Below are 27,360 nucleotides of genomic sequence, written 5' to 3' on the forward strand. Positions count from 1 at the left end.
AAAGCCACAGACACCCTATCCTTCCACCTCACCAGTATTCAGTAACTTACTTCAACGCAGTAACCCGTTATCTGAAAGATGCTATAAGTGTAATGAAACGGGACATATCAAAGCCAACTGCCCAAAGGCCAACTGCCCGAATAATCCCACCCGGCTGCAAGTCATTGCACCCCCAGCAAACCAAAGATCCCCAGGCCCAGATACCTCTCAAATCCCCTTGGAGCGAAGGGAAAATTTGAGAGTGGGCGGAAAGAAGGTTACCACGTGGACAGACACGAGACTACAACTCCCATTAGCTGCAGTTCCCCATTCCCAGCCAATGGGAGCTGCAGGGGCAGTGGCTGCAGAGAGGAGCAGTGAGTGGAGCCACATGCCCCCGCACCCTGGGGACGGTGCTAGCCGCTTCCTCCAGGAGCAACGTGGGGCAGGGCAGGCAGGGAGCCTGCACCCCAACTCCTTGCCCTGAGCCCCCTCCCAGAGCTAGCACCCTGTATCTCTTCCTGCACCACAACCCGGTGCCCCCCAACTCCCTCTCAGAGCTTGCATCATCACCCCCTCCTGCGCCCCAACCTCCTGCCCCAGGCTCAGCCCAGAGCTTCCTTCCACACTCCAAACCCCTCAGAGCCTGCACCCCCTGCCCCACCCCAGTGAAAATGAGTGAGGATGGATGGAGTGACCAGGGTGAGGCTTTGGGGAATGGGTGGGGCCTCGGGAAGGGACAGGGTAGATCCTGGGTTGCACTTAAATTCAAAAAGTGATCTTGTGCATAAAAAGGTTGGAGACCACTACAGTACTTGAGAGGTGAATTGAAAAACACTATTTCTTTTGTTTTCTATAGTGCAAATATTTGTACAGTGCTCCCTTTATATTTTTTATTACACTTTGTATTGTTTTTATAATTTAAATCAATATATTTGAAAATGTAGGAAACAAATAGTAGTTAAATGGTATTCTATTTAAGTTTCATTAATCATAATTAAATTTATTAATTGCAAATTTTTAATTGCTTGACAGCCCTACTTTGAATGACAGTGAATTTATTCAGAGAAGGTATTAGGAACAGCCATACTGAAAACCTACTTTTTTAAACTAGCCCAATTACATATAGTATTTAAAATGTATAATATTGAGCCAAAACCATCAATGGTGCCACTGGACAATGAAGATCCTAACAGAGCACTCAAGGATGATAATATGCTGGGGCATCCAGCACATAATTCTAAAGTGACTGGACTTTGTTTTCAATTTTTTTCCAATTATATTTAAACATAGCTTTTGCTGGGTTACCCTTGTGTTGTCTCTCTTGAAATATTTTTTCTTCGAGTGCTTGCTCATATCCATTCCAGTTAGGTGTGCGCGCGCCGCGTGCACGTTCATCGGAGATTGTTACCCTAGCAACACTCGGTGGGTTGGCTGGGCACCCCCTGGAGTGGTGCTCCCACGGCGCCGGATATATACCCCTGCCAACCCAACCTCCACTCAGTTCCTTCTTACCACCCGTGTCGGTCGTTGGAACAGTGGAGTGCGGTTTTACTGACCTCCACCTCCCTAGCTACTCATAGTTCTCTAGTTATTTTGTTGTGTATATAGTTATAGTTATAGTTCATTTTTATTGTTCATAGTTAGTGTATAGTTAAGAGAGGTTCGAGGATTAGCCCCTTCCCCGCACCCAGTGCCGGGGCCCATGCCCGGATCACCAGGTTTCAAACCTTGGTCGGCCTGTCATAAGCCAATCCCGACAGAAGATCCACATGACTCCTGCCTTAAGTGCCTCGGGGAATCTCACCTGACAGATAAGTGTCGCATTTGCAAGGCTTTTAAGCCGAGAACAAAAAGGAGCGGGACTTTCGGCTAAAGCAGCTTCTCATGGAGGCGGCTCTTACCCCTCCGCCTTCGGCACCGAGCACTGGTCAATCGGCGGGCAGAAGCGCCTCCTCAGCACCGGACCGTGCCAGTACTGCCAAGGCCTCTCGGCACCGCTCCCTCTCCCCGAGGTCGAGAGAACCTAAGACTCCTGCTGCTTCCATGCCACCTGCACCGCAGCCAGAGAGCTCGTCTAAGTCGGATTGCCCAGCACCGACACCTGCCGCGGCACAGATGATGTCAGCACCGGCGATTCTGGTCCCACGAGGGCCGTCGAGTCCGGTGCCTGTCAGCTCCCCGGCGCTAGCCGTGGTTGAGCTTACTGTTCTATCCATGCTGGAGACATTCTCAACGGCGAGGGACCTGATTGCCATGACAGAGTCAACGCTGCCTCAACCCCCGGCACCACCAGTGCGGGCAATACTGTCTATCGGCAAGCCTGCCTTGATAAGACCATCCTCTGTCGGCACAGCAGAGCGGCACCGTTCACGATCACGGTCCCGCAGATGTTCCAGGTCCTGTCGGCGCTCCCGCTCCTGGCGCCGCTCACAGTCCCAGTACCGTTCTTCTTCTCGGTACCAGTCACAATCCCGTTCGCCGGCCCGCTACTCTCGGCACCATTCCAGCTCCCGGCACTGCTCCAGGCATCGTGACTCCCGTAGCCACTCTCAACGTCGAACCTCGAGATCTCGGTCGACCTCCCGGTCTCGTTCCTGGTACAGGTATGCCTCCCAGTACCGGTCCCCAGTGCCGAGTAGAGCAAGGTCCGCTAGAGACAGAGACTCTGCCCAGGGCTTTTCAGCACCTCCATGGCCATCCAGACATGCATCAGTGTCCTCCCACGCGAACAGCTCGTATGCTCAGGACCATGATTCTGATGTGCCCACCAGAGTCTTCCAAGAGACCCAGGCCCAGGGACCCCATCAGTGGTCTTTCTGGACACCTTGGGCATACCACCAGGCCCAAGGCGTACCAGTAGTTCCATCCCGCTCTGTCTCATCAGAGCACTGAGTGCCAGAGGTGACGGTTATCCGTCCCCCTCTGACTTCTGTGGAGGAAGCCCCAGTTCACCCACCTGCCTCCCAGGTTCCACTGGAGCAGGAGGTTGCCCAAGAGCGATAGGCCACACCGGACCCACTCGTCACCGGCATCTCCTCTTCCTCCTCTCCAGATGAGGTGGTGGCAGGAACATCCTCCTCGGGCCCTCCTCCAATCAACCTGAGAGCCCATCAGGACCTAAGGAGGGTAGCACTCAATATGAACCTCCAGGTGGAGGAGGTGCCGGAGGTAGAGGACCTGGTAGTGGACATTCTATCGGCGGATGCCCCCACTAGAGTGGCTCTGTTTATTCGGACCATCCAGGCGAATGCTGATACTATATAGCAGTCCCTAGCCTCTATCCCTCCTGCAGCCAGGGGAGTCAAGCGTAAATATATGGTGCCCTCTAAAGGGTACGAGTACTTGTATGTCCATCCTCCTCCCTGCTCACTAGTCATCCAGTCTGTTAATGAGAGGGAACGCCACGGCTAGCAGGCACCAGCCCCAAAATCGAAGGAGGCTAGGCGAATGGACCTACTTGGTCGCAAGGTGTACTCGGCAGGGGCCCTACAGCTCCGGGTGGCAAATTAACAGGCCTTGCTTAGCAGATATAATTATAACACCTCGGTGGCGGTGGGTAAGTTTACGGAGCTTCTCCCTCAAGACTCCCGCCAAGAGTTCGCTGCCCTCTTGGAGGAAGGGAAAAAGGTGGCCAGAACTTCCCTCCAGGCCTCGTTGGATGCAGCAGACTCAGCAGCCAGGACTCTGGCTTCGGGTGTTGCTATGAGGCGCATCTCATGGCTCCAGGTTTCAAACCTTCTACCGGAACTGCAGTATACCATTCAGGACTTGCTATTTGATGGTAAAGGTCTCTTCTCGGAAAAGACTGGCCCCAGCTGCAAAGCCTGAAGGACAACAGGATCATAATGAGCTCTCTCAGCATGCATACACTGGTGAGCCAACGCAGGCCTTTCCATCCCCAGCCTCACAGCCCATACGCTGTGCCTAGACAAAGACAGGACTTTGGCAGGCGGTGCGGCCAAGGTGGTCGCAGACGACCATCAGGACCCCAAGGGGCCAAAATCAAGGTCCCTCGAAACCACCACCGGGACCAAAGTCGAACTTTTGAAGGTGCACCCGAGGGCAGCATACCAGTTACAGGCCAGGATCCCTCTCCAACCGTCTCTCCTACTTCCTCCCGGCGTGGTCCCAGTTAACTTCAGATCGCTAGGTCCTACACATGGTGGAGTATGGGTACCACCTCCAATTTATTTCAGCCCCGCCCTCCCACCTCCAACCCTGTCCTGGTTCAGGGACCCGTCTTTATCCGAGCAATTCCCTTTCCTAAAAGAGTGCAGACGCTCCTCGCCATAGGGCTATAGAGGAGGTACGATGGACGAAAGGGGCAAGGAGGTTTTACTCCTGTTATTTCCTAATCCCAAGGTTGAAGGAGGTCTCAGACGCTATCCTAGACCTGCGAGGACTCAACCAGTTATGATAAAGTTGAAGTTTCCGCATGGTATCCCTGGGGACCATATATCCCATCCTTGGATCCTGGAGACTGGTATGCCACCCTCGCTATGAAGGACGCGTACTTTCACATCACGCCATCTTTCCTTTAACCTCCGCTTTGTAGCCAACCATCAGCACTTCCCAGTTTACGTCCTGCCGTTTGGCCTTTCTGCAGCCCCAAGGGTATTTACAAGTGTATGGCCGTAGTCGTCACCTTACCTCCGTCGACGTTGGATACACGTTTTTCCGTATCTGGACGATTGGCTCATCCGAGACAGGGCCTCCGAGACACAAGTCACTCCAGCATGTGGGCATCGTCAAGGACCTATTCACACGTCTAGGCCTGATGATCAATATAGAAAAAATCCACTTCTGGTTCCCCACGCAGAGGTTAGACTTCATAGGAGCTATCCTGGACTTCCAATCTAACCAGAGCCTGCTTACCACAGCCACGGTTTCAGGCGATGGCAGCAATCATGAGGCCAAGGTCTACAAGAATTTCCCGACGACCTCGGCTCGCTACTTGTGCTCAGTCTCCTGGGTCACATGGCTGCCTGCACATTCGTAACTCAAACACGCCAGGGCTCCGCCTCCGTCCTCAGCCAAGTTTAGCTCAAACTCCGTATACCACCGGGCAGGGACCCATATGACACGATAGTCACCGTTCCCCCGAGCACCCTAGAGCTCCCTAGAATGGTGGCTAACTCCCTCCCTGGTGTGTGCAGGGATGCCGTTCCATCGCCACCCCAACCTCAATGTCCCTGACGACGGACGTGTCATCTCTCAGCTGGGGTGCTCACCTCGGTCACCTTCGTACTCAAGGCCTTTGGTCTTCTCAGGAGCTGGCATTACACATTAAATGTCCGAGAACTGAGAGCAGTCCGCACCTGGCATGCCAGGCGTGTTCCAGCAACAGTTGCGAGGCCGTTGTGTGTCTCAGTGTTTACAGACAACACAACTGGCCATGTACTACATAAACAAACAGGGAGGGACACGGTCCTCCCCTCCTTTGTCAGGAGGCCATCCAACTCTGGGACTTTTGCATAGCCCACTCAATAAAGATCTGGTAGTGTCCTTTCTCCCAGGCGTTCGGAACACTCTGGCGGATCGACTCAGCAGGTCTTTCCTGTCTCACAAAGTGGTCGATCCGCCCGGACGTTATGCATTCTGTTTTCCAGAAGTGGGGATTTCCCACATAGACCTGTTCGCTTCCCGCAAGAACAGGAATGCCAGATGTTCTGCTCCTTCCAAGGTCTCTCCCCAGGATCGATCTCGGATGGCTTTCCTGATGCCAATGGAAGAGCCAGCTCCTTTATGCTTTCCCATCGTTCCCGCTGGTTCACAGGGTCCTGCTGAAATCCGTAGGGACAGAGGCACGTCATCATATGATGTCCAGCGTCCAGCGCACTGGCCCACGTTTGCTCGAGACCGTTCGATAGCCAACCCAATTACCTGCCACTCCACTCCAGACCTCATAACTCAGGACCACGGCTGAAGGCTTCGCCACCTGGACCTGCAGGCTCGGGGTTCACCTCATGGCGTGGCTGCTGCGTGGCTAAACCAGTCAGTTACGTTGCTCTGATCAGTACAACAAGTTCTCCTGGGTATAGCAGGAAAGTCTTCCACTTGGTCAACGTACCTGGCCGAAGTCAGAAGCGTTTCTCTGCTGGTGCAAAACGCTTATCTTACTCCCACCCACTGAGGTCTCAGATCCCATCTATTTTGGATTACCTCTCGAGTCTCTCAACAGACTGAGGGCCTAGCAGTATCATCACTGAGGGTACACTTAGCAGCCATCTCTACCTTCCACCCAGGCGAAGGTGCTCGTTCCGTGTTCTCACACCCTATGGTTTCGAGGTTCTCAAGGCTTGGAGCGTTTAATCCTAAAAGTGCGCCACCGCAGTCCGACCTGGTTACCTTCAACCTGGTTTTAACCAGACTTATATCTCCCCCATTCGAGCCATTAGCAATCCTGCTTGCTACTATACCTGTCTTGGAAGACAGCTTTCCTCGTAGCCATTACATTGGCCAGATGAGTCTCCAAGCTTAGGACTCTTATGGTGGATCCGCCGTACACTGTGTGTTCCACAGGACAAGGTGCAGTTGCGACCACACCTGGCATTCCTCCCTAAGATGGTTTCGGCCTTTCATGTTAACCAGGACATCTTTCTCCCGGTCTTCTTCCTGAAGCCACACTCAACGCGTCGGGAGCAACAACTGCACTCCCTGGCCGTCCGTAGAGCGCTCGCATTTTATATTGAGCGGACAAAACCGTTTTGTAAAACGCCCCAACTCTTTGTCGCGGTAGCAGACCGAATGAAAGGCCTACCTGTTTCCTCTGAGGATCTCATCTTGGGTGACAGTGTGCATCCGCACTTGTTATGATTTTGCTCATTTTCCCAAGCCACATCACCGCGCATTGTACCAGAGCTCTGGCTTCATCTGCCACCTTCCTGGCTTGTGTACCATATCCAGGAGATGTGTCGCGCGGCTACCTGGTCCTTGGTCCACACCTTTGCTTTGCATTATGCTCTGGTTCAACAGGCAAGAGATGACGCAGCCTTTGGCTCAGCAGTTTTGCATTCTGCCACATCTCACTCTGACCCCAGCGCCTAGTTAAGGCTTGGGAATCACCTAACTGGAATGGATATGAGCAAGTACTCAAAGAAAAAAAGACCGTTACTCACCTTTGTAACTGCTGTTCTTTGAGATGTGTTGCTCATATCCATTCCAAACCTGCCCTCCTTCCCCACTGTCGGAGTAGCCAGCAATAAGGAACTGAGGGGCGGTCGGGTCGGCAGGGGTATATATCCCGCACCATGGTGGTGCCACTCCAAGGGGTGCCTACCAACCCACTGAGTGTTGCTAGGGTAAAAATCTTCCGACAAACGTGCACGCGGCGCGCGCGCACCTAACTGGAATGGATATGAGCAACACATCTCGAAGAACAACAGTTACAAAGGTGAGTAACCATCTTTTTTTAGTTAACTTGATACAAAAGATGAGTGAGTGGTATGTTCCTATGTTCAAGTGTTTATAACAGAGCTGAAATTTCATGTATTGTTATGACTGTCTTACTTACAAAACAAGATAATTTGTCCATCCCTATGCCCCCCCCTCGTTATTTTACATTGTTAACGTGGACTGCACTAGCAAGAATAATAGGAGGTGTGGACTTTTGACGATAACTGAAGTCTTTATCCTTGTATTAATTTATTTAAGACTAAGAGGACAAATGCTACAATATTCAGATTTAAGAACCTGAAGGGTGGGCCTGTAAAACCAGAGTTAGGAATCCAAGTGGAATTGAAGGTGCTTGGACCCTCTGTAAACCAGGCAATTTATTTAGCTGCTTAACCTCTAAAGCTTGGTTGAAGCTTTAACTTGAACTCTGAGTAGATGTAATCATGTGAGATGTACTAACTCATATTTCTGCACCACTTAATCCCACGCTTTTTTTTTATTATTATATAGTCCTCAGACTCTTTTGGCTGGTATGAATAAATTTTTGTCTCAGCTTGAAATTACTTTCAGAAGAGACCCTAACAATTTCAGACCAAGAATAAACAAACTCAATTCAATCAAGGTAAGAAACTGCCTTTGAGCAGGTTCAACACAATTTTTATCTAATAAAGTAAGCCTGAAATATAAGTAATGAAATGAAAAATAACTTGGTACCTTCTTTGTACTTTGCTGCATAGCGGGCAAAATGGAATTGAGATGCAAAGCCAAGGTTGCTGGTCTTAATTTTTACCTCCCAAATTGTAGTACTTTAAATTTATACTTTATTTCAGCACATCAAATTTAGTTTGTCCATGAGTTTTCTAAATGGGGAAAGTATGCTGACTTGTGCGTTGTTGTTTTTCTTTGTTTTTAAAGGATGTGGAACAAAAGAAGAGTGGAAACTACTTTTTCTTGGATGACTAGCAGGAATCTGAGAATCTCCATAATCAGTTTATAAAAATGGAAATGGAAATCTGAACACTTTGTTATATAAAAACACTTAATCAGGTTTTAGAACACCTCTCATTTTGGAGCTTAAAATGTTATTGCTATGTGTAACATCAGAAGCCAGTAGAAGTGTACATTTTAGTCTGAGCAACAGAAACTGCCACTCTTTCAATATTTTGGTGATATGGTCATATTTTCCATGTAACTTTCCAAAACAGATATCTCTGTTATATGAATAAACCTCTAGCTGTTTCAAAATTTAGGGTAGGTTTTCAGTCTAAATGTAACTTATTCACATACCAAATGCTGACCAGTGTTTTTCAATTTTAAAAATCTTTGAAAGCTGTTTTCTGTACAGGATGAAGGTTTCAAAGAATGTCAAGATATATACATTGCTCTGATTTTAAAAGCAAGTTTGACACACACTCTGGCTGAGGGTTTCATAAATAAATATCCATCTAAAAATATTGTTCTTATCTTTGATCACCCTAGGGTACTGCTTGATCATTTTCTAAGTAATATACACATCCTTTGCTGTTTTATAGAAAAAATTACTTGTAAAGTACATATACAGTGAGTTTTCAAATATTTTCAGTGCTGTTATCTTTCAAGAGATCTTATCTGAAATGTTTATTGATCAGTCTTAATCGAGTCATTAACAACTCTTACTCCCCTCTAAACATCATCTGTAACTGACACACTACATATTAAATACAGATAGAAGATACTGCATTAGGCTGATAGTCACTGCTTTGATTTCTGGCTCCAGCTGCTTGTGGTACAAACAGGAGTTAAAGTACAGGAGGTAGGGTTATGTTGCTCAGTAAGACTCCATCTGCTTCACAAAAGGAATGAGAACTGGTCCTCCTCACTGGCATCTTATCTAAAGATGACAGGAGGAGCATAAACTTGTAAAGGATGTGGTGTGCTTTTTTTGCTCTCACAGCAGCCGTAAGAAAAACAGAAGAACCAAACTGCACTGGCCGAGGAAGCTTAAATCTCCCATGTTGAGGGACTCGAATTTTTTAAACCTAGTCTTCTGTATGGCTCTTTAGCAGCATACTTTTCTTTATGTAGCTTTTCTGAAGTAAGTTGTAGGTAAGTATATTTATCGAAGAAAATGGTGGGATCTGTCCAGGAGGCACAGCCTGTTGAACTGTTAGCTTCTACTTTTTGCAAGCTTTACCAGGTGGTAGTGTGTGTGTGTGGGGGGGGGGGGGTGCACGTGTTTTTTTTTTGTTTTTTAAAAGAACGCAGTATTGAAGAGATGTCTTGTCTCATTCTGAAGCATTAAGGGCAAGACTCTTGATTTGTGGAGGGTATTCCAGGTTCAGAGATTACTTTTATGCTACTCCAAATCTATGTCCTACTCTGTCATAGGCCTGGGCAGCACTTAAAATTTAGATACAGCATTCCAGGCTGTGAAAAATCCACATCTTTGCCCACTGTAGCTATGCTGTCCTTACAGCCCTGCCCCCTTCATGGTATAGATGCTGGTAGGTTGATAGACTGCTTCTACAAACCGAGCTGCCTTTGCTCCTACAGCAATAGACAAAAATCCTTCTAGCACTATGGGCTTGTGCTGACATAGCTATGCCACTATGGTCCCCATAGTAGCCAGCAGGCATGCATAAGTGCCTTGAGAGGTTGTAGGGGAGAGAAAGTACTAACCTGTTCTTTAGTTTTGTGCAGCTTACAGCACCTGCTGTGCACTACCTTAGACAGTACAAGTAGCCTGGGTAACAATATGGAAGAAGACGACCTACTGGTGCAGGAAGTAAAACCAGATGATATAGGCATAAGGGAAACATGGTGAAATAGTAGTCATGACTGCAGTATTGAAGGGTAGGTACTGTTAAGGAAAGACAAGTAAAGGTAGTGGAGTAAGATTAACAATAAAGTAGACTATATAACATACAGAAATTTAGAAGTTACTGAATATAGAAAGTGGAATTATTTGGATCAAAATCATTTGGGGGAAGGATGGTAACAGAGGCTCCATGGGGCTAGCACTTAAGTTTTGCTGTAGACCTCAGACTGCTGTAGTCTGATTTAGATATGGATAAAGACCTAAAATATTTTTAATTAATAGTACTGGGAATTGTGTGATTAGGGGAGACTGTAATTTCCCTTATATTAATAAGATGGCAAATGCTACTAATGGTTATAAGGCCCAGATATACAAAAGCTGACATTTCTTCACCAAACAAAGTAAACATACTAATCACCTAATACTAAACAGCAAGAATTTCACAGAACTAGTTGTAAGAGACAACCTTGCTTTAAGTGATCATGAGATTATCCTTCTATTTAATTTAAACTGAATTAACAAATATAGGGCTGCAGTGAGGGGCCTTGATTTCAAAAAGGCAAATGTAATTTGTTTAAGGGAATTGGTTACGGAAGTGGACTGGACTGAAGAACAAGGATCTGAGTGGGGAAGAGTCTTGGAATTACTTTTAAGTCAAAGTTGTGTAAATTAGCTGAAGCCTGCATCCCAAGCAAGGGGGGGAAAATCATTGGAAAGCATTGCAGACCAAAACTGGATGAACAAGTAGCTCAACAGTTTGAGAGAGCCTACAGGGAATAGAAGACAGGATGGATCACTAAAGAAAGCTACCTCTTTGAGGTGAAAAAGTATAGGTGAGAACTGCCCAAAGCAAAGCTGGACCTTGCAAAGGAAATTAAAACCAGTAATAAAAGATTTTAACTATATAAATAAGAAAACATGGAATGAAGCAGTGAGGACCGGGTGGACATAAAAGATTAATATAGCTATGACCTAACACCTAAGCCTATTTTGCCTCAGTTTTTAATAAGAGGCATTAGCCACCCTGCCACTGTCTCCTGCTTTTGTGAATGAGGATTGGGAAGTAGATATTAACCACATCTGAGGTGGAAGCTTAACTTAAATAGCTTAATGGGACCAAATGGGGGTTCTAGGTAATCTTCGAGGATACTAAAGGAACTAGCACATAAAATTGCAAGTCCGATAGCAAAGATTTTTTAATAAATCTGTACACTGTCATACCTTCTGACTGGAGAATTGCAAATATACCACCTCTATTTAAGGCAGATCCAGGAAACTACTGGCCTGTTAGTTTGATCTTAGTTGCATGTAAAGTCTTAAAACAAAATTTTAAAGTAATTAAAGACAGAGGGTAAATAGTAATAACATGGTTTTACAAAAGGTAGATCATCACCTGTTAGATTCACTCCCTCTGGGGCACCTGGCATTGGCCACTGTTGGTAGACAAGATTCTGGGCTAGATGGACCTTTGGTATGACCCAGTACAGTCGTTCTTATGTTCAAATGAAATCAATGGGCAGCAGGTTTAAAACAAAAGGAAGTTCTTCCACAGTCAACCTGTGTAACTCCTTGCCTGAGGCAGTTGTGAAGGCTAGGACTATAACAGAGTTTAAAAGAGAACTAGACAAATTCATGGAGGTTAAGTCCATTAATGGCTATTAGCCAGGATGGGTAAGGAATGGTGGCCCTAGCCTGTTCGTGAGGATGGAGATGGATAGCAGGAGAGAGATCACTTTTGATCATTACCTGTTAGGTTCACTCCCTCTGAGGCACCTGGCATTGGCCACTGTTGGTAGATAGGATACTGGGCTGGATGGACCTTTGGTCTGACCCAGTATGACCAGTCTTATGTTCTTTACAAGTACAGAGAAGGGCTATGAGGATGATCAGAGGAATGGAATACCTGCCTGTTGAGGAGACTTGACGGGCTTGACTTGGTTAGTCTAACAACATGCAGGCTCAGGCCAGAGAAGCTTGCTCTCTGCAAGTACATCAGAGGGATAAACACCAGTGAGGAAAAGGAGTTATTTAAGTTAAGGGCCACTGTCAGCATAAGAACAAATAGATATAAAATGGACCCCAACAGCCTTCCAAGGGATTGGGGTGGGGGGGAATCTAACCAGTGTCAAGACTGATCTTGAAAAATTCATGGATGGGAGGGCACGATGATATTGCCTACAACTGCATATGGCCCAGCTGGAACTGCTGTTAGGAAGGAATTTTTCCCAGACAGACTGGCAGAGAGCCTGAGGGGTTTCATAGTCTTGCAACTTGGACCCTGAGTCTCTTGTTCGTTTGAACTAGAGAAAATGGTGGATTCTCTATAACTTGAAATCTTTAAATCAAGAACAAAGACTTCAGAAACTCAGCCAGGAGGTTATAGGCCTGTTACAGGAGTGGGTGAATCAGGTTCTGGAGCCTGTGATGTACAGGAGTCAAACTATAGACAATCATTCTCGTCCCTTCTGGCCTGAAAAGGACACTGCTTAATACTAAACAAACCAACCTGCCTAGACCTATGAAAAGTGTACAGTATTGAGAATCTGTAGAGAAAGGACTAGATCTAAATGGGAGGCGGGGGGCAGAGGGAATGCTACCTCAAGTGGCAGAGCAGGTTGCAGTCAGTCAACTCCTCAGTCTCAGGAAGACGCATGATATAAGTACTTCAGCACTTCAGTTAGAATATTCAGCCTCAAGAGGAGCTGAGATTCCAGATCTCTTAGAACAGGATTAGTGCTGTAAACTTCAGTACAGGGATGGACTGGGCCCATAAAGACCCTGATTTCTAATCATTAAGATGCTGGAAATGATAAGGCATGTTTAACTTGTAATGGCACTGCCAGATAAGGTGACCAGACAGCAAATGTGAAAAATCAGGACGGGGGTGGGGGGTAATAGGAGCCTATGTAAGAAAAAGGCCCAAAAATCAGCCTGATTTTATAGGGACAGTCCTATCTGATCACCCTACTGCCAGAGACATAGCTATCTGTTAGAGCTCCCTGCATTGCTGCAGGAGAACCAATGTTAGCAACAGTAGAAATTCTTTATTTTAAAAAAAAAAAATCTGTGTAGACAAAGCTGTCAAGACAGTTGTATAACATTAATGCATGCCTAGCAGCAGTTTCAGTGACTGGTACCATTAAAAATCACATTGGCCACCACTGGTTTAGCAATAATTGTAGGCAGTTGTAGGCATTGTTAGCAACAATAATTAGGGACAAAGAGACTAATCAGGCATGGCAGAAACAGCAGCATATTGGCAGGAAAGTATTCAGGGATTTAGCAATATCCATTGTACCATAGCTGTTACAGTTTAGTAAATAAAGATGAGCCCTCATAGTAACAGTTTATGCTGCAGTTTTTAAAGGAATCAGCATGCAGAGTTTATAGATAATGAAACAGTCAGTGATAAGAGAAGGAAAGGGAAAATGATGATCAAAGCAAGAAAGCAAATTGCAAACACCACCTAACAAAAATTAAGATCTTTGCATAGACATGGACTCCTATTGCTTGGTCAACATAAATGCAATAATTTAATACTTGTACTTAAGGTTTCTTTAAGTTCCTGTTTCAGTTCCCTGTTACACTTACAAATGTTTCTTTTCTCTTGTCCATATGTCAAGATTCCAGTGACAGTGAAACCTTCCTTCAGGGGGAAAAAAATACTTATGTAGTACTTTCATCCACAGATCTCAGATTTACAAAGGAGAGTCCCATTTCCATTTTATAGAATTAGAAATTGAGGCTAAATTACTCACTCACCCAACACTGTTAATAGCAGAGCACAGAATCACACTAGTCTAGCTCCTAGAGCAGATGCAGATGTGTGGCTCTAACTCCCACTTCCATGCCCTAATTATTAAATCAGACTGCCTCCCCATTCCAAAGAGTAAAATCTATAAAAGAAAAGAGCATTCAAGTTTCAGTGTACTACAAAAAAGAATTTGGACCATTAAGTACTGAGAAACAATTAAAAAAATGAGCTGGGGGGGCACCTTTACATACACACTCCACAGTATAAACTGGCTTTTTAAACCAAGGTCCTTGACTGAAAAGGTACCAATACATTTCTAAAGTGAAAATTCAACTTGAAAATGTAAGTTAAAAATTAAACCAAACCAAGTTCTCCCCTGGCTGCACTGCCTTCAAAGCCCGGCTTCCTGCAGCCAGGGGAGGCTCCTGGAGGTGGATCTAACCCAGCCCCAGGAGTGACCCCTGGAGGGAAAGAGGAAGTCCCATCCCCATCAGGACTGGCAGCTGGAACCTCTTGCACAGTTTGAGCCCATGGCTGGGGCACCCCCAGTCAGGGGACTCCTACCCTGTCCCTCTTCTGCTCCAGGCCCAGGAGGTTAAAGGGCCTTGGGCTGACTGGGGGCAGAAGGGGGAGAACCATGGCACCCCCTGACTGAGGCCCTGGGTAGTCACTCACCCATAAGGCCAGCCCTGCCCCCCCTCCGCCCCCCGGTGACACTAACTTCTGTGCTGCTGGTGGTGGCAGCACTGGCTCCAGCAGCAGCGCAGAAGGGTGGCAATCCCACAATCCCCCTACAATAGCTTTGCAACCTCCCTGACCCTTTTTTGGGTCAGGCTCTCCATGGTTACAACACTGTAAACATCTGAAATGGTCAGACTGTCTATTTTAAAAATCCTGTGACCATGAAATTGACTAAAATGGGCTGTGAATTTGGTAGGGCCCTAGACACAGCTGTCTCACCAAAATTTTCAAGTGCAGAACAAGCTTCAGAAGACTAGAGAACTACTGAAAAATTATATCACTTTTGAAAAGGAAAGTTGAGTAGCAGAGAGAAGGAGTTTTTACTCAGACTCTTTGGGTCTTGCTTTTGTCAATGACTAATAATTTAGATGAAATATTATTAGCCTCCTTGCCACTTGTAGGTAGCAGACCTCCATTGGGGTCTGCTCAGGACTACTTTTTAAGCCAGACCTGGACCCAAACCAGACCCAAGCCCACTCAAGCTGATCCAACCCTTCTCCCAAAATGAATAAGTGGTATCATTGCCTCTTGCCCTTGGAGACGGCGCACCAGCAGCAGCCTGCCCTGTTGCATACTGTGAAAGCTGCAAAGTGAGAGGTGCTGCAACTCACCAGCACACTCACTTTGCAGTACACACAGAGGGCAGCAAGGTGGCAGGCAAGAGCAGGACATGCAGCTGCCACTATGCTGACCCTACAGGTAGGAGGCAACCCCACCTGAGCAGGCTGGATAATTTTCCAACCTAACCTGAACCTGGTACCTGTAATAGGGTCCCCTCAGGTTCTGGTTGGGACAGAGCTCTAGGCCTCCATTCAGCAGAGGTACTTAAGCAGAGGCATCACTTTTTGTGCAGTCCTCTAGACTTCAATAGAATTTGTGTGCTTAAGAACACCTTGCTGAATAGCTGCCTTAGAGTTGACTATAAACAAGCTTTGCGACCTCCCTTCTCCCAAGTCTACCAAGAAAACCAAAGACAACCAGACTTGACATTCATTATTTCTAAAGCTGAAACACAAGCAAAAAAAAAAAAATCTTAACCTTTCAGCCTCCTTTACACATGATAATGCAGAAAGACAGGGCACAAGCTTAATGTTTGAATCCTGCATGTCACTTTTCAAAGGAAAAGTCCACTCCTACTAATGCTATCACACTCCATTTAACATCAGCCCTTGCGAAACTCTCTCTAGAAAGTGCACTTCTCCACATAGAGAGAAATTTAAATCACGTTACTCAAACCTTATAATATGTAGAAAGGCATATATGACTTCACAATGTTCCAGTGCCCCTAGAATTCAGTGAGCATTGGATTGAGTTCAAAGAGCAATATTGTAAGGAGCAGGGGGGAGAAAGGTACACAATGTGAAGAGTAGCTTCCTTAACCTTATTAGCTAACCATCACCCCATTATTTTATGTAACCACTGAATATGAATAGGGAAGCAAAAACTTTATTACATCCCTCCAGTGTTCATTTTTAATAGCACCCTTGCATGCTAAACCTCATTTCTAAATACATTTCCACTCAAATTGATTTAAATATTTTTCTTGCTCAGGTAAAAAACAGTACAGCCTTTACAATTTCCATTTATAAATGCACTCTAATGTATATTTTGCTAAGCGTGTAAATGTTAGTTGCTATTCAGTGCTGATTTAAGAGTTCAGCTCAGTAGCCACAAACATAGTAGCAATTCACCAAGTTCTACTGATATAACAGAACCAGAAGATTGACCATGTTATTACATGAGTGGTTTTATATAGTTTAAAAAGAAAGTGAACGGACAAACATTTATTTTTAATTAGGTGTTTTATACATGGCATGCATCTGAAATGAATTGCTTCGTCACATGTATAACAGTATCACTCAAGTTTCCTGATCAAAAGTTTACAATCTCAGACACGAATAAAAGGGCACCATCACCTTTTACACTGGTATATACAGAGATATAAAAATATACACAACTGTTAATTTTACAAAGCAACAGAGCTGAGTGAATAGTGTGCACACTGCACTCTCTCTGAGTTTGGATAGCTGAATATCACAACTGCAAAGGCAATAATCAGGAACACTGCAGAGATCATCTAAGAGTCAGAAGAAACAGCAATCAGAACGCTTGACACAGTGTAAAAATATAAGGCAGAAGCCGCTTTCTTCTGAATTCTGGAGAATATATTTTGAAAACCACATCTATCTTGTTTTTAAAAAGTAGTTCCAGCAATGAGTTGTACATGCAAAGCATAACCAATTTGCATCAACAGTGCAACAACAAAAAAGCTCAACAGTAGCTCATCATACAAACTTAAAAAAAAAAATGTAACGTATTTTATGCATCTCTGCTCACAAAATATTTAGGATTTGTCAGTGCATTAGTGTTAAAGTGGCATTAAAAAAATTCTGCTATTATAACAGAAGCAGAATATTTTGGAAATGCATAGCATCTACGTTTTTATTGTCTTTGTAAATATTTAATTGGCATAGGCACCATTATAGTCACACCAGTGTTAAGAATTCTTGGTGGAAACAGCCATTCCACTGAATTTCCTATCAATTCACACACAGCTATTCTTAACTGCTTGTCTCAATTTTGATTTCACCAAATGCTTTTTAAAATTCAAAAATATACCCTATGAATATTAAAAGAATTATATACAGCATATCTAAGACACAGTTAGCTGACTGCGATAGATGTAACACACTGAAGAGAAACATTCAAGTTTGACAGATTTTGAGATGAAAGGCCTTTGGGTTGGAAGCATATCAAAAACAACAGTGTGGCAGGCTGAGTATTCCTTTAGCTCAGTTTAGAACTAAGGCATTGTATGATAAAATATACATTTATTTTTGGTGCAACACTACATCAGTTTTAGAACCCAGATCACGTCAAATGCTATATTTGTGTCATTCCAGTAAACATTTTAATATTTATCATTTTATTGTACCACAAACTGAAACCTCTAAGGAAAATTTTCAATACTAAACTGTATTGTTTTTATACTTTAAAACAATAATTTTATTTTCTACTTCCAGAATTTGAAAAAATTCCTAAACCGAAACTTAATGTTTAATTGCCATGAAACTTAATGCTAGGACTAGGGGTTCGTTTCCCCCCAGGCCTTACTTTGAGGTTACAAGTGTTCCCTATCTTAAAACAAAAGAAAAATCTGGGAAGATTTTAGAAGTCTCTCCTTGAAATTTGTATTGGCATTTGAAACTTTCTAAGAAGACATGCTTATGCTAGATGCCCCCTCTGATTATCTCCCATGATTGCCCTTCTTCTATCATTTCTATATGGCCTCCCTCTAAAATTCCGGTGATACTGGTAACCTTCATCTCTGCTTCTGTTGGGTGGTCCTTTCCAAGCTTCTTCGTTTCTTGGGTACTGGTATCCTCCCCTACTAGATGGGTAGCCCCATTCATTTCTTGGCCTTCTGCCACCGCCATAAGTCTGATTATAAAATTGCTTGGATCTACCACTTCTCAGCATATCAGACACCTCATTTTCATCTTCAGAGCTCTCTTCCCTTGTTCTGTGTGCCCTGCTTTCTACCAAGTTGGCCTGTAAATTATCAGTAGCCTTGGAATCTCTGGCTTTCTCTGGCTTTTCCTTATGACCAGGAATATTACTTTTCATTTCACTTTTTGGTAGCTCTGTTACTGATGGTGAAGCATGTGACACCACTGTCTGCCGCTCGATCCCCTGCATCTGTGTAGAACGATTTTGTAGTGCAGCCTTCGCCTGTTTTGCAGGAGAAACAGCAGTACGTATTTGCTCCATCTTAGGCACTCTGGTTGAGGTTTCATTCAGAACATCACATTCGCTGCTCAAACTAGCCATAGGGAGAGGTATGGCATTGGAGTTACTTTCAGTCTCTACCTTCTGAAGATGCTCCACACAGCTTGCTACTGGAACTGGAGAACTGCATTCTTTGGCCAGATATATATTTGCTGAGGGACTAACAGCAGCCCCTTTGTCCTCAGGTGACATAACATTAGGTCTCACTACTGAATTTTCCATAAAACCCTGAAAAGAGTACCCATACCAAAAGTGAGGGAAAAAAGGAGGTGTTATTGGAACAGCTCCTAAAAATTGATTGTGTCCAAATGGTGGGTGCAGGAACATGTTTTTTCCTCTCACTGACTCATCTTGATCGGACTGAAGAGCTTGCACTGGGTTCTCAGATTCTACACAGACCTGTCCTTGACTTTCTGACACCTGAGCTGTAGATATAATCAGAGGCAATGATGGAGACCTACTGTCAGCTTCCAGATTCTGATCATCAGATCTGGCCTCATTCTGCATAGGAAAGTGTCTGTTTGTTTGTGCAGTTTCATTTTCATTCTGGGTTGGTGGTGCCTCTTGGAACCAAGGGTTGTGAGGATATACAGGAACAGAAACTTTTGGGTACATTCTACAAGAAGCTAGATAAGCCTGATGCAGAGGGTACAAATAAGAATGTGGCGCCCACATGGGACAGCTGTATGCCTGAAAAACAAAGATGTTTCAGTCTACTGAGTTAAAACAGATGTAAAATATCACACTGTCAAGTCATTTGTAAACTTGAAACCCACTTCATTTATTTTAAAGGAGATGAAAGTAATTTTATATACAATATCTGCCCTCAAGTCCCTTGACCTATTTTTATGGTTTTAAAATCATTTAAAAAAAAAATCCCTATTCTGTGTCAAGGGGAAACAGTTTGACTATACAGAAAGAACACTGTCAAAATGCTTAAACACAGACGAACAAAGCATAATAGAGCAAGTTAAGTTGTAGCAATGCTTTTTAAGTGTGTTCAGGTTTTCTAGATCAGCGGTCCCCAATGTGGTGCCCACGTCCTGGCTGGCGGTCGAACATCCGGCGAAATGCCACTGAAATTCGGCAGCATTTCAGCAGGCCACTTGCTGCTGACAAGCAACGCCTCTCGATGACGCCACTTGCCGACAAGCGACATCATAGAGAGGCATCGCCGCCGAAATTCGGGTGCATTTCAGCTGATGCTCGACCGCCCCCAGGTGCCAGACAAAAAGGTTGGGGACAGCTGTTCTAGATACTTTCTTGAATCATAGGTGTTCAAAGGACACTTGACCCACATATCCATTCTCTCAAAATCCTGAGGAAAAAACAGTGTTACTCATCCTGAAACATGCACATACAGATCTGCAGACATCTGAAATGAGGTTCATTCCCACAAAATTCAAAAGCCATATTTAAGTGAAATCACATTTTGCAGCCCATTAACTGAATTTCTGTCACCACCTAATATGCACTAACAGAAAATAGACAGTTTGCACTTACTGCAAGTACGTCTTCTCCTTTGGTCTGGGAGCTGCTGGATTATCACGTCCACTAATGGGGCTGACGTTTCCCAGGCCTATATGGAAGGAGCCTATAGGACACCAAGAATTTTACCAGTGGCTACTTCTGTGGCATTAGTGGGCATGGTAACCCAACAGCCAGTTTCCAGACCAGGAGATTCTCTATATGAGAGAAAGAGACACATCTGCCCTCAAAGGTTGTCAGCTATTCTACTGTTTGGTTAGTGACCCATGGTACTTCAGCCAGTAGATAGTTCTTACAAAGAAGATGACAGACTACATCCTAAATAATGCACACTGCCAGCAATGGAAATCATATCACAATCCACAAAGTGAGTTTCAAACTTAGGTCTATGAAATGAAAGCATATTTTGAACATATATAGCAACAACATTGACTAATGGTCTGCTAAGTTTCTGTTAACCAAACCAGAGCCTTTGACTAGTTATTCAAAATTATCAGAACCACTAACTTCTCTCTTTTCATTCTTTAAATTATGATAGCCAAAAAGATCTTTTTTCCAGATTTGGTAATTGAAAAACCACCACAAACCATTTTACTCCACAGATGACGTCAGGTGTACCAAGTTTGAGACCAGAGCTAGTTTTTACAATGAAGTTTGAAAAATTACCTTCCCTAAACTTTTAAGTGCAGAATGGAAATGCTTATATAGCACTTACTACAATGGTATATACATGGTGCATCTCTAGTTAAACAAAAATCTTTATTTAAGCTGAATTTAAAATTGAGAGAATGTCATTAACTTAAACTGGGTAGAATATGCAGGCTTGGGGGTGATTTAGGGTTTGAATATATGGGAAAATTTATTGAGATAGATAGATTAGATAGAGCTGTATAATGTTTTGGGCACGTATTCCGAAATAACACTGCCTTTTTCTGGTTTAATTTATACCACTTGCAAAGTGAAAGGCTAAACTGGAAAAAGGCATTCTTATTCCAAAACAAGTGTGTTCACGTGGGCAGTTATATTGGTATACAGTTACGCTGATAAATTTCCCCATTTAGACTAGCCCTTACAAGAATGCTCCAGTTAAACAACCACAGTCAGAAACCCAAGAAATTACCTGTTAAGGTAATATAGGAAAGAAACCCAAAATATTTTAGAGTATGGAAAGAATCAGTTATGATCACACAGCATTGTTAACTGTCCCTATAGCAACACCAGTCTCTTATCTTCCCTTCTTTGTTTCTTTCAAACCTAAGTTTCACTATTTTTGAACCATGAATTTTTCTAAAGGATTTGGAAGTCCACAGCCATAGGCTGCAAATGTTGGGAAAGTCTACTGTACTGGTACAGTGATGGTACAGTCATAAACATCCTCCCATTTCCCCATAGTCATCCTTTTTCATAATAGCTTACGGTACTTTGCAGACAACTAGAGACATCTTAAATTTGTAGATGCACTACGCTTAAAATGCTTGCAGATGAACTATTGAATGTACCCCAACAGAGAGCACTGGTTTTATACATACATATAATATATCATGCTTCACCACCACCCTCACTTTTGGTCTTTTATGCAGGTATTATGATTTCCTGATCTGGGCCAATGATGTTTGCATGTATTGACACACTAACATGTAATGACGCTGATATAACTGGTGGCATATGCAATCTTCATGAAGAGTGGGGGATGATTGCCTTTTCAGTAGGATACTGGTGTAACTGTCAGTTTGTAAAGAATGTCTTCTGTGGGCTGTTTATGGTCATGATAAAAACTAAAGCAAGTTCAACCAATGCAGTATTCAAATCAAAGCTTTCTAGTGTTTGTGGACACCAACAAGAGCAATCTGTTTTTTGACGGATACAGTGCAGAATTTTTGGTTGTTCCTCAATACAGAAAACTGAATTTTGTTTGGGTGTCTTATCTGTGCATTTAAAAAGCAGTGTGCAAGTGAACAGGGAGCTTTGTGAACAGGGGCTGCTAACGGGGAGTTTTGCAAGGGAGCTTGGAAGGAGAGTGGGAAGGGGGCAAGGTTCACTTGCTGTTCTTTAAAACCTGTAAACCAAACTACATTCAAAACTTCATGATTTAAACAAAACCCTTTCATTAACTAGGTATCTGCAGGAGACAATGCAGGCAGAAGCCCAGCAGCAGAGAGGGGGCTATCCAGTTTATTGCGCTGAGGGCAGCATGTACGATTACCTGACCTGTGAGCAGGTGGCGTATGTGTGCATTCGGTGCAAGGAGCTCCTGGCCCTCAGAGACCGCGTACAGGCTTTGGAGGCCAGGGTGGTGGAACTGGAGGAGCTAAGGGAGGCAGAGAGGTATATTGATGAGGCTTTCTGGGACCCTGTGGAATTGTCCCACCTCCGGTCAGACAGCCCCTGCGCTGTTGAGGAGAACGAAAGGCCCTGGGAAGCAGAGCAGTCAATGGCAGCAGAGGGAAACCTTCCCATAGTTGGGACCCTCCTTCCAGATGGTGTTAGGGTACCCTCTCCCACTGAGGTTAACTCTCCGAGGGAGGGAACTCCAGTCACTAGGAAAAGGCAGGTGTTAATAATGGGAGATTCGATCATTAGAACCATAGATAGCTGGGTTTGTGATGAATGGGAGAACCGTACGGTGACTTGCTTGCCTGGTGCGAAGGTTGTGGATCTCTCAAGGCATCTGGAAAGACTTATGTGTAGTGCTGGGGAAGAGCCGGTGGTCGTGGTACATGTAGGTACCAATGACATAAGGAAGGGTAGGAGAGACGTCCTGGAGGCCAAATTTAGGCTGCTAGGGAAGAGACTGAAATCCAGGACCTCTATGGTGGCATTCTCAGAAATGTTCCCAGTTCCATATGCAGGGCCAGGTGGGCAGGCAGAGCTTCAGAATCTCAATGCGTGAATGAGACGATGGTATAGAGAGGAGGGGTTTAGATTCATTAGGAACTGGGGAAACTTTTGGGATGGGGGGTGTACATGCGTTTCCGGCAGTGCACAAGTAGGTTGCCTGCCATTGGTGCAATACTCAGCCGCAGCTTCGCAGGACACTTTTGCATGCTCCCCAAGACAAAGGCAAGGAGCTAGGGCGCCTTTGCCCCTGCTCAGTATCTTCCCAACTGATTCCTCAGAATTTGCCCCCTCACTCTGCTCCATGCTGGAAGCTCCAGAATAGCAGGGAAGTGAAATGAAGACACCTTACCTAACCAGATACTAGCAGAAGCTGCTGTAGGGAAAAGAATCACCCTCTAGCCACCTGCCCTAGTGCACAGCACTGTGCTGGGCCATTGGGGGTCTGTACTGATTCGCAGGGAGAGGAGTCCAACTGGTATTCCACAGCTGACGTGGGGTGGCCCTGGGAGCGAGGAAAAAACACTAAGGGCTGGCCAGGAGCATGGCCTGAGCTGGCAATCCTCGCTGACAAGCCACACCTCTGTGGCTGGCTGCAGCCAACAGTAGCAGAGAAGAAAGCTGGGCAAGTTCTCAATCGGAGCAACCTTGACAGCAGCAGAAGCATATCCCCAGTGTGTGTGTGTTGGGGGAGGCTTAGGGGCTTTGCAGCCTTCCACCCACGCTGAAGCTTGCCTGGCGCTACAGCTCGCTGCTTTTGGTCATTTTGGGCTCCCTCGTCCGTGCCTAGCGTCACACAACACGGTCCACAGCGATCGCGCAACACGCTCCTCGTAGTCAAAGTGCACTTTGTAAGTAAGATAATGGCTGAGCAGCCTTTGCCAGCACACCTGTGTCGGCCTTTGAGTCGGGCAGGGATGTCCTAGAGTAAGCTCCTGAAGCGGGCCCTGGCCACGTTCAGGCTTGAGATGCCCGAGGCAGCTCATCCCTTGCTCTGCTTTCCTGATGCAGGTCAGTGGGGCTTGCTACCGGACAGCAGCAGCTGGTGTTAGGGATGTTAGCGCTACCGCCCTCGCTGGCATTTCGAGGTCATTGGGGATTACTACGCCTGCGCCAAGCGCTCGGGCTCCGGACCGCTACACCCATCCACGCCATTAATAGGTACAGTACGACGACAGCTCACCCGTCCTCTAATCACTCAGTGGGTTTGTTGCAAGTAGACAGGGTTTGCACGCACAAGCAAGAAAGACGATCTCTACTGGGCAGCAGTGGGTGGGAGCCAGTTAGGGTGACGCACAAAGCCAGTGTGAAGAATCAGAACGGAGTGGGTGGTAAATAGGAGCCTATATAAGAAAAGACGCCAATAATCTGGGACTGTCCCTATAAAACAGGCACATTCTTGGTCACCCTAGAGCCAGGACACCTGAGTTCGTAGGCTCACTTGTGCTAGTCCAGGTTTTAATGCCAGCGTTTGGCCATATCTTCAGTAACTTGGCACTGCTTTCTAAGGGCTCGCACCCAAAGCCTCCCAGCAGGGCAGTGGAGCTGCAGGGTAGCCACCTTGGAATGTAGTTGCCGAAATCTGGCTGTTGGTGTCACCAATATTGGCACCGCAAATTCCCCCCATAACAGGGCTACCGTTTTGGCATCCATAACCTGGCTGAGCTCAGCTTCCCAGGTGGTAACTGGAGCAACGCTCCGCATCTCCCATGTTGTCAAGCATTAGAACATTGCCCACACTGTGCAAGTGCCTCGGTGTGGCAACGTGTGACGCACCCTTTCCATCACAAGGTTGGAGAAGCTCAGCTGGCTGGAAATTCTCCCACCAAGCCCTGCCTGTCTGCACCGCCCGCCGGTGGAGTTGTGTCTGCCGCACACAGTTCTGCCTCTCCAAATGCGCCTGAGAGCTGCCAAGCGAGGAAATGAAATTTCCAGCCACATGAATTAATAGGCAGGAGGTTTAAACAAACAAAGGATGTATTTCTTCAACACACGACAGTCAACCGTGGACTCTCTGCGCAGAAGATGTTGTGAAGGTCAAGATTATAACAGGGTTCAAAAAAGAACTAGATAATTAATGGAGGATAGGCCATCAATGGCTATTAGCCAGGATGGGCAGGGACGGTTTTGTCCCCTATGCCTGTTTGCCAGAGGCCTGGAGATTAGTGAATGATACCTGTTCTGCTCATCTCCCTCTGGGGCAACCTGGCATGGCCACTATTGGGTAGACAGGATACTGGCAAAATGGACCTTTGGTCTGACCCGTTATGGTCGTTCCTATGAAATTTCTTGGGTTGGCCTTGTCTGTTTCCAGAGGCATTTTTAGCAGAGGGGATCTCCTGTAGCATAGCTGGGGCTGCTGGGAACGGGCAACGGCCCACATCCCAAGCCCCAACATCGGCGTCTTGGGCATCACAAAGGGGTACCAAAGCCAGAGACTTCTTCTTTGACACCTCTCCTCTGTGCCTGATCCAGGAGAGAGGGAAACAATGTATACTATAGCTCTCGGCAGCGAGTATCACTATGGACTAGACATGGATAGCACTTGGCAGAAGTAGAGCACAGACTCGCTAGCTCGCAGCGGACACTGCCTACCAATGACGACACTCTTAGCCAACCACCCAACATCCGATATAGTCGGTTAGGAAGCGGATGGCTGCGAGGTATCGAGCATATAGTAGCTGAAACGCAAGGGAAGCAGGTTTCCGGGACCCTCTCAGCGCTTCCATCCTGTGGAATAACGGGTAAGACTGAAACAGAGGACAGAATATGGAGTTGGTCTTCAATAAAACCTGTCATTGGAATTGGTGTCGATGCGACTATCACCAGACATCTTCCAGGGTATCACAAGAGGGAGCAGAGGGATGCTGAAGGCACCGCTTCCATAGAAGGATATAATAGCCAAAACTTTTCAAATTATGACCCATACGACACCATGATCATCAGTGCGTGACTGCCCCACTCTCACGTGTGTCTGACAAACTTATAGGACTATTATAGAAGATCTCCACTGACTGGATCAGGCCCCCCATTTTTTTTTTGGCAGGCACTACTCCTACTTGGAGATTCAAAGTTCTGACTCGGGGCTTGACAGCAGGTAGACGTGGATAGGAAGAGTAAGCCGGCCACATGGTGTAGCGCAAAATCGAACAGTAGTGAACTTAGCATTCCTGTTTCGAGCTCTTTGTTTCCCGAAGATGCAATGTAACAATTAACCAACACTAAACGCTGAGTCCGGGCTACATGAGACGGAACCAAATTATAACAACATACTAGCAATATCATAGAACTCCTGTGGATGCACCCTAGACTCGCAGAACTGGGCATTTAAGTTTCCATGATTCAGAGAAGTGGTGTAAGTTAGCCTTTCGAGCATGTAAGCGATAAAAAGCTACGGAGGGTGCATTAGGATGGGTAGGCTCCGATCAGATTTGAGTTTGGGCCAGGAAGTTCAATGAAACATTAGATCTAGCTCTTTGGCGTTGCAGCTTCTGTTGTTCGGCACAAGTATGCTACTAAGCATGGTGCAAACGTTCATGGCTTCAACATAGGGCTGGGAAAGCGGAAGAGAAGTGTGATAGGTCAGCAGACACAGGAAGTGTGATCAGAGGAGTCTTCAATACACCGCGATAGGACGGAGCGCTGAACTAGACATCGAGGCTTAGTAAGCTCAGTTAAACCAAAAAGTGGACCGAGTTCGGGAATGCAGATAGGATGCACAGCTGGGCAAGGTACAATCTCTGGAGCAAAGAAAGAATTACATCTTCAAGATGGTAAGATTTGCGAGAACAGCAAAGAGCCAAGAATTTATGCGCAAGCACACTCTGGAGATGTTAAGAGGAAGGAGAATGCACTGTGATCCTAGACCCTGGATAAGGGCAGAAATGACTCCTCGGTCGCTAAAATCGGTGGGGATCTGCGATTTTTTGTGACACTCTGTCAAAGCCGAAACACGGACCTCCACAGGGCGTTTGACGGGACATACTGGTGGATAGCAAAGGCCTAAAGAGAAAACTGAGCATACACTTGGCCATCTACACTATCCTTCAAACTCATGATGTTTTTGTCTAGGTGCGTATCAAAGACTGTGTCTTGAGTTGCGGACCTCTCTGTAGACCCATAGGGAGCTTACCTTGGGAACGTTGGTTCCTACATTTGGCCTTCTAGTACATCAAATCACTATTAAGAACGCAGATCAGCTGCTGGAGAGCTTGGCTCAGCTTCCAGGCAGAATACTTGACGTGAGGAAGATGCGTTGTCCTCTCAAATGGGAATTTTCTACACAACCTGTAACAGTTAGGGCTCAGGACCAATTTTCCACTCCACTCACTTTCTACTGTTTGCTAGAGGGTTATAAGAATTCCAAGCTTGTTCAGCAGCGTCTCCAGGATTCATGTGATGCAAGCTACAAATGCCCTTGGAATAAGGATGGAGGGCAGCCACCAAGGATTATAACGTGACAGGCACGGATCGGTCCTAAGATGTCCTGCAGGCATCATGCAAGTCCGAACTGACTGGCCCTCTAGTGTCAGGGGATTATATCGCATGCTGCGGGGATGAATTACGTTATCGGATCACA

At 45.6% G+C, this 27,360-nt stretch overlaps 2 protein-coding genes across 13 annotated transcripts in view; one reads left to right on the forward strand and one right to left on the reverse strand.

The window, feature by feature from the left end:
- The window catches only part of ABCE1 (ATP binding cassette subfamily E member 1), a 41,814-nt gene extending 32,985 nt beyond the window's left edge, over positions 1–8,829 (forward strand). For all 4 annotated transcript variants that reach the window (XR_012655956.1, XM_032764912.2, XM_032764915.2 and 1 more), the window contains 2 exons: positions 7,888–7,999; positions 8,293–8,829. Coding sequence is in view for 3 of the 4 variants with exons in the window: in XM_032764912.2 (XP_032620803.1) it covers positions 7,888–7,999; positions 8,293–8,340 (160 nt within the window). In the remaining variant the exon portion in view is untranslated. The remainder of the gene's footprint in view (positions 1–7,887; positions 8,000–8,292) is intronic.
- A 7,623-nt stretch (positions 8,830–16,452) lies between these two features.
- Positions 16,453–27,360, reverse strand: part of OTUD4 (OTU deubiquitinase 4) — a 78,411-nt gene continuing 67,503 nt past the window's right edge. For 6 of the 9 annotated variants that reach the window (XM_032764903.2, XM_075066293.1, XM_032764904.2 and 3 more), the window contains one exon: positions 16,453–19,148. In XM_032764903.2, coding sequence (XP_032620794.1) covers positions 17,895–19,148 — 1,254 coding nt within the window. In that variant the 3' untranslated portion in view covers positions 16,453–17,894. Of the gene's footprint in view, positions 19,149–19,961; positions 20,144–27,360 lie in introns of those variants that run through there. The other 3 variants (XM_075066294.1, XR_012655957.1, XR_004371621.2) reach the window with 3 other exon arrangements.

Source organism: Chelonoidis abingdonii, chromosome 5 (genome assembly GCF_003597395.2).
Source record: "Chelonoidis abingdonii isolate Lonesome George chromosome 5, CheloAbing_2.0, whole genome shotgun sequence".
Taxonomy (NCBI): domain Eukaryota; kingdom Metazoa; phylum Chordata; order Testudines; family Testudinidae; genus Chelonoidis; species Chelonoidis abingdonii.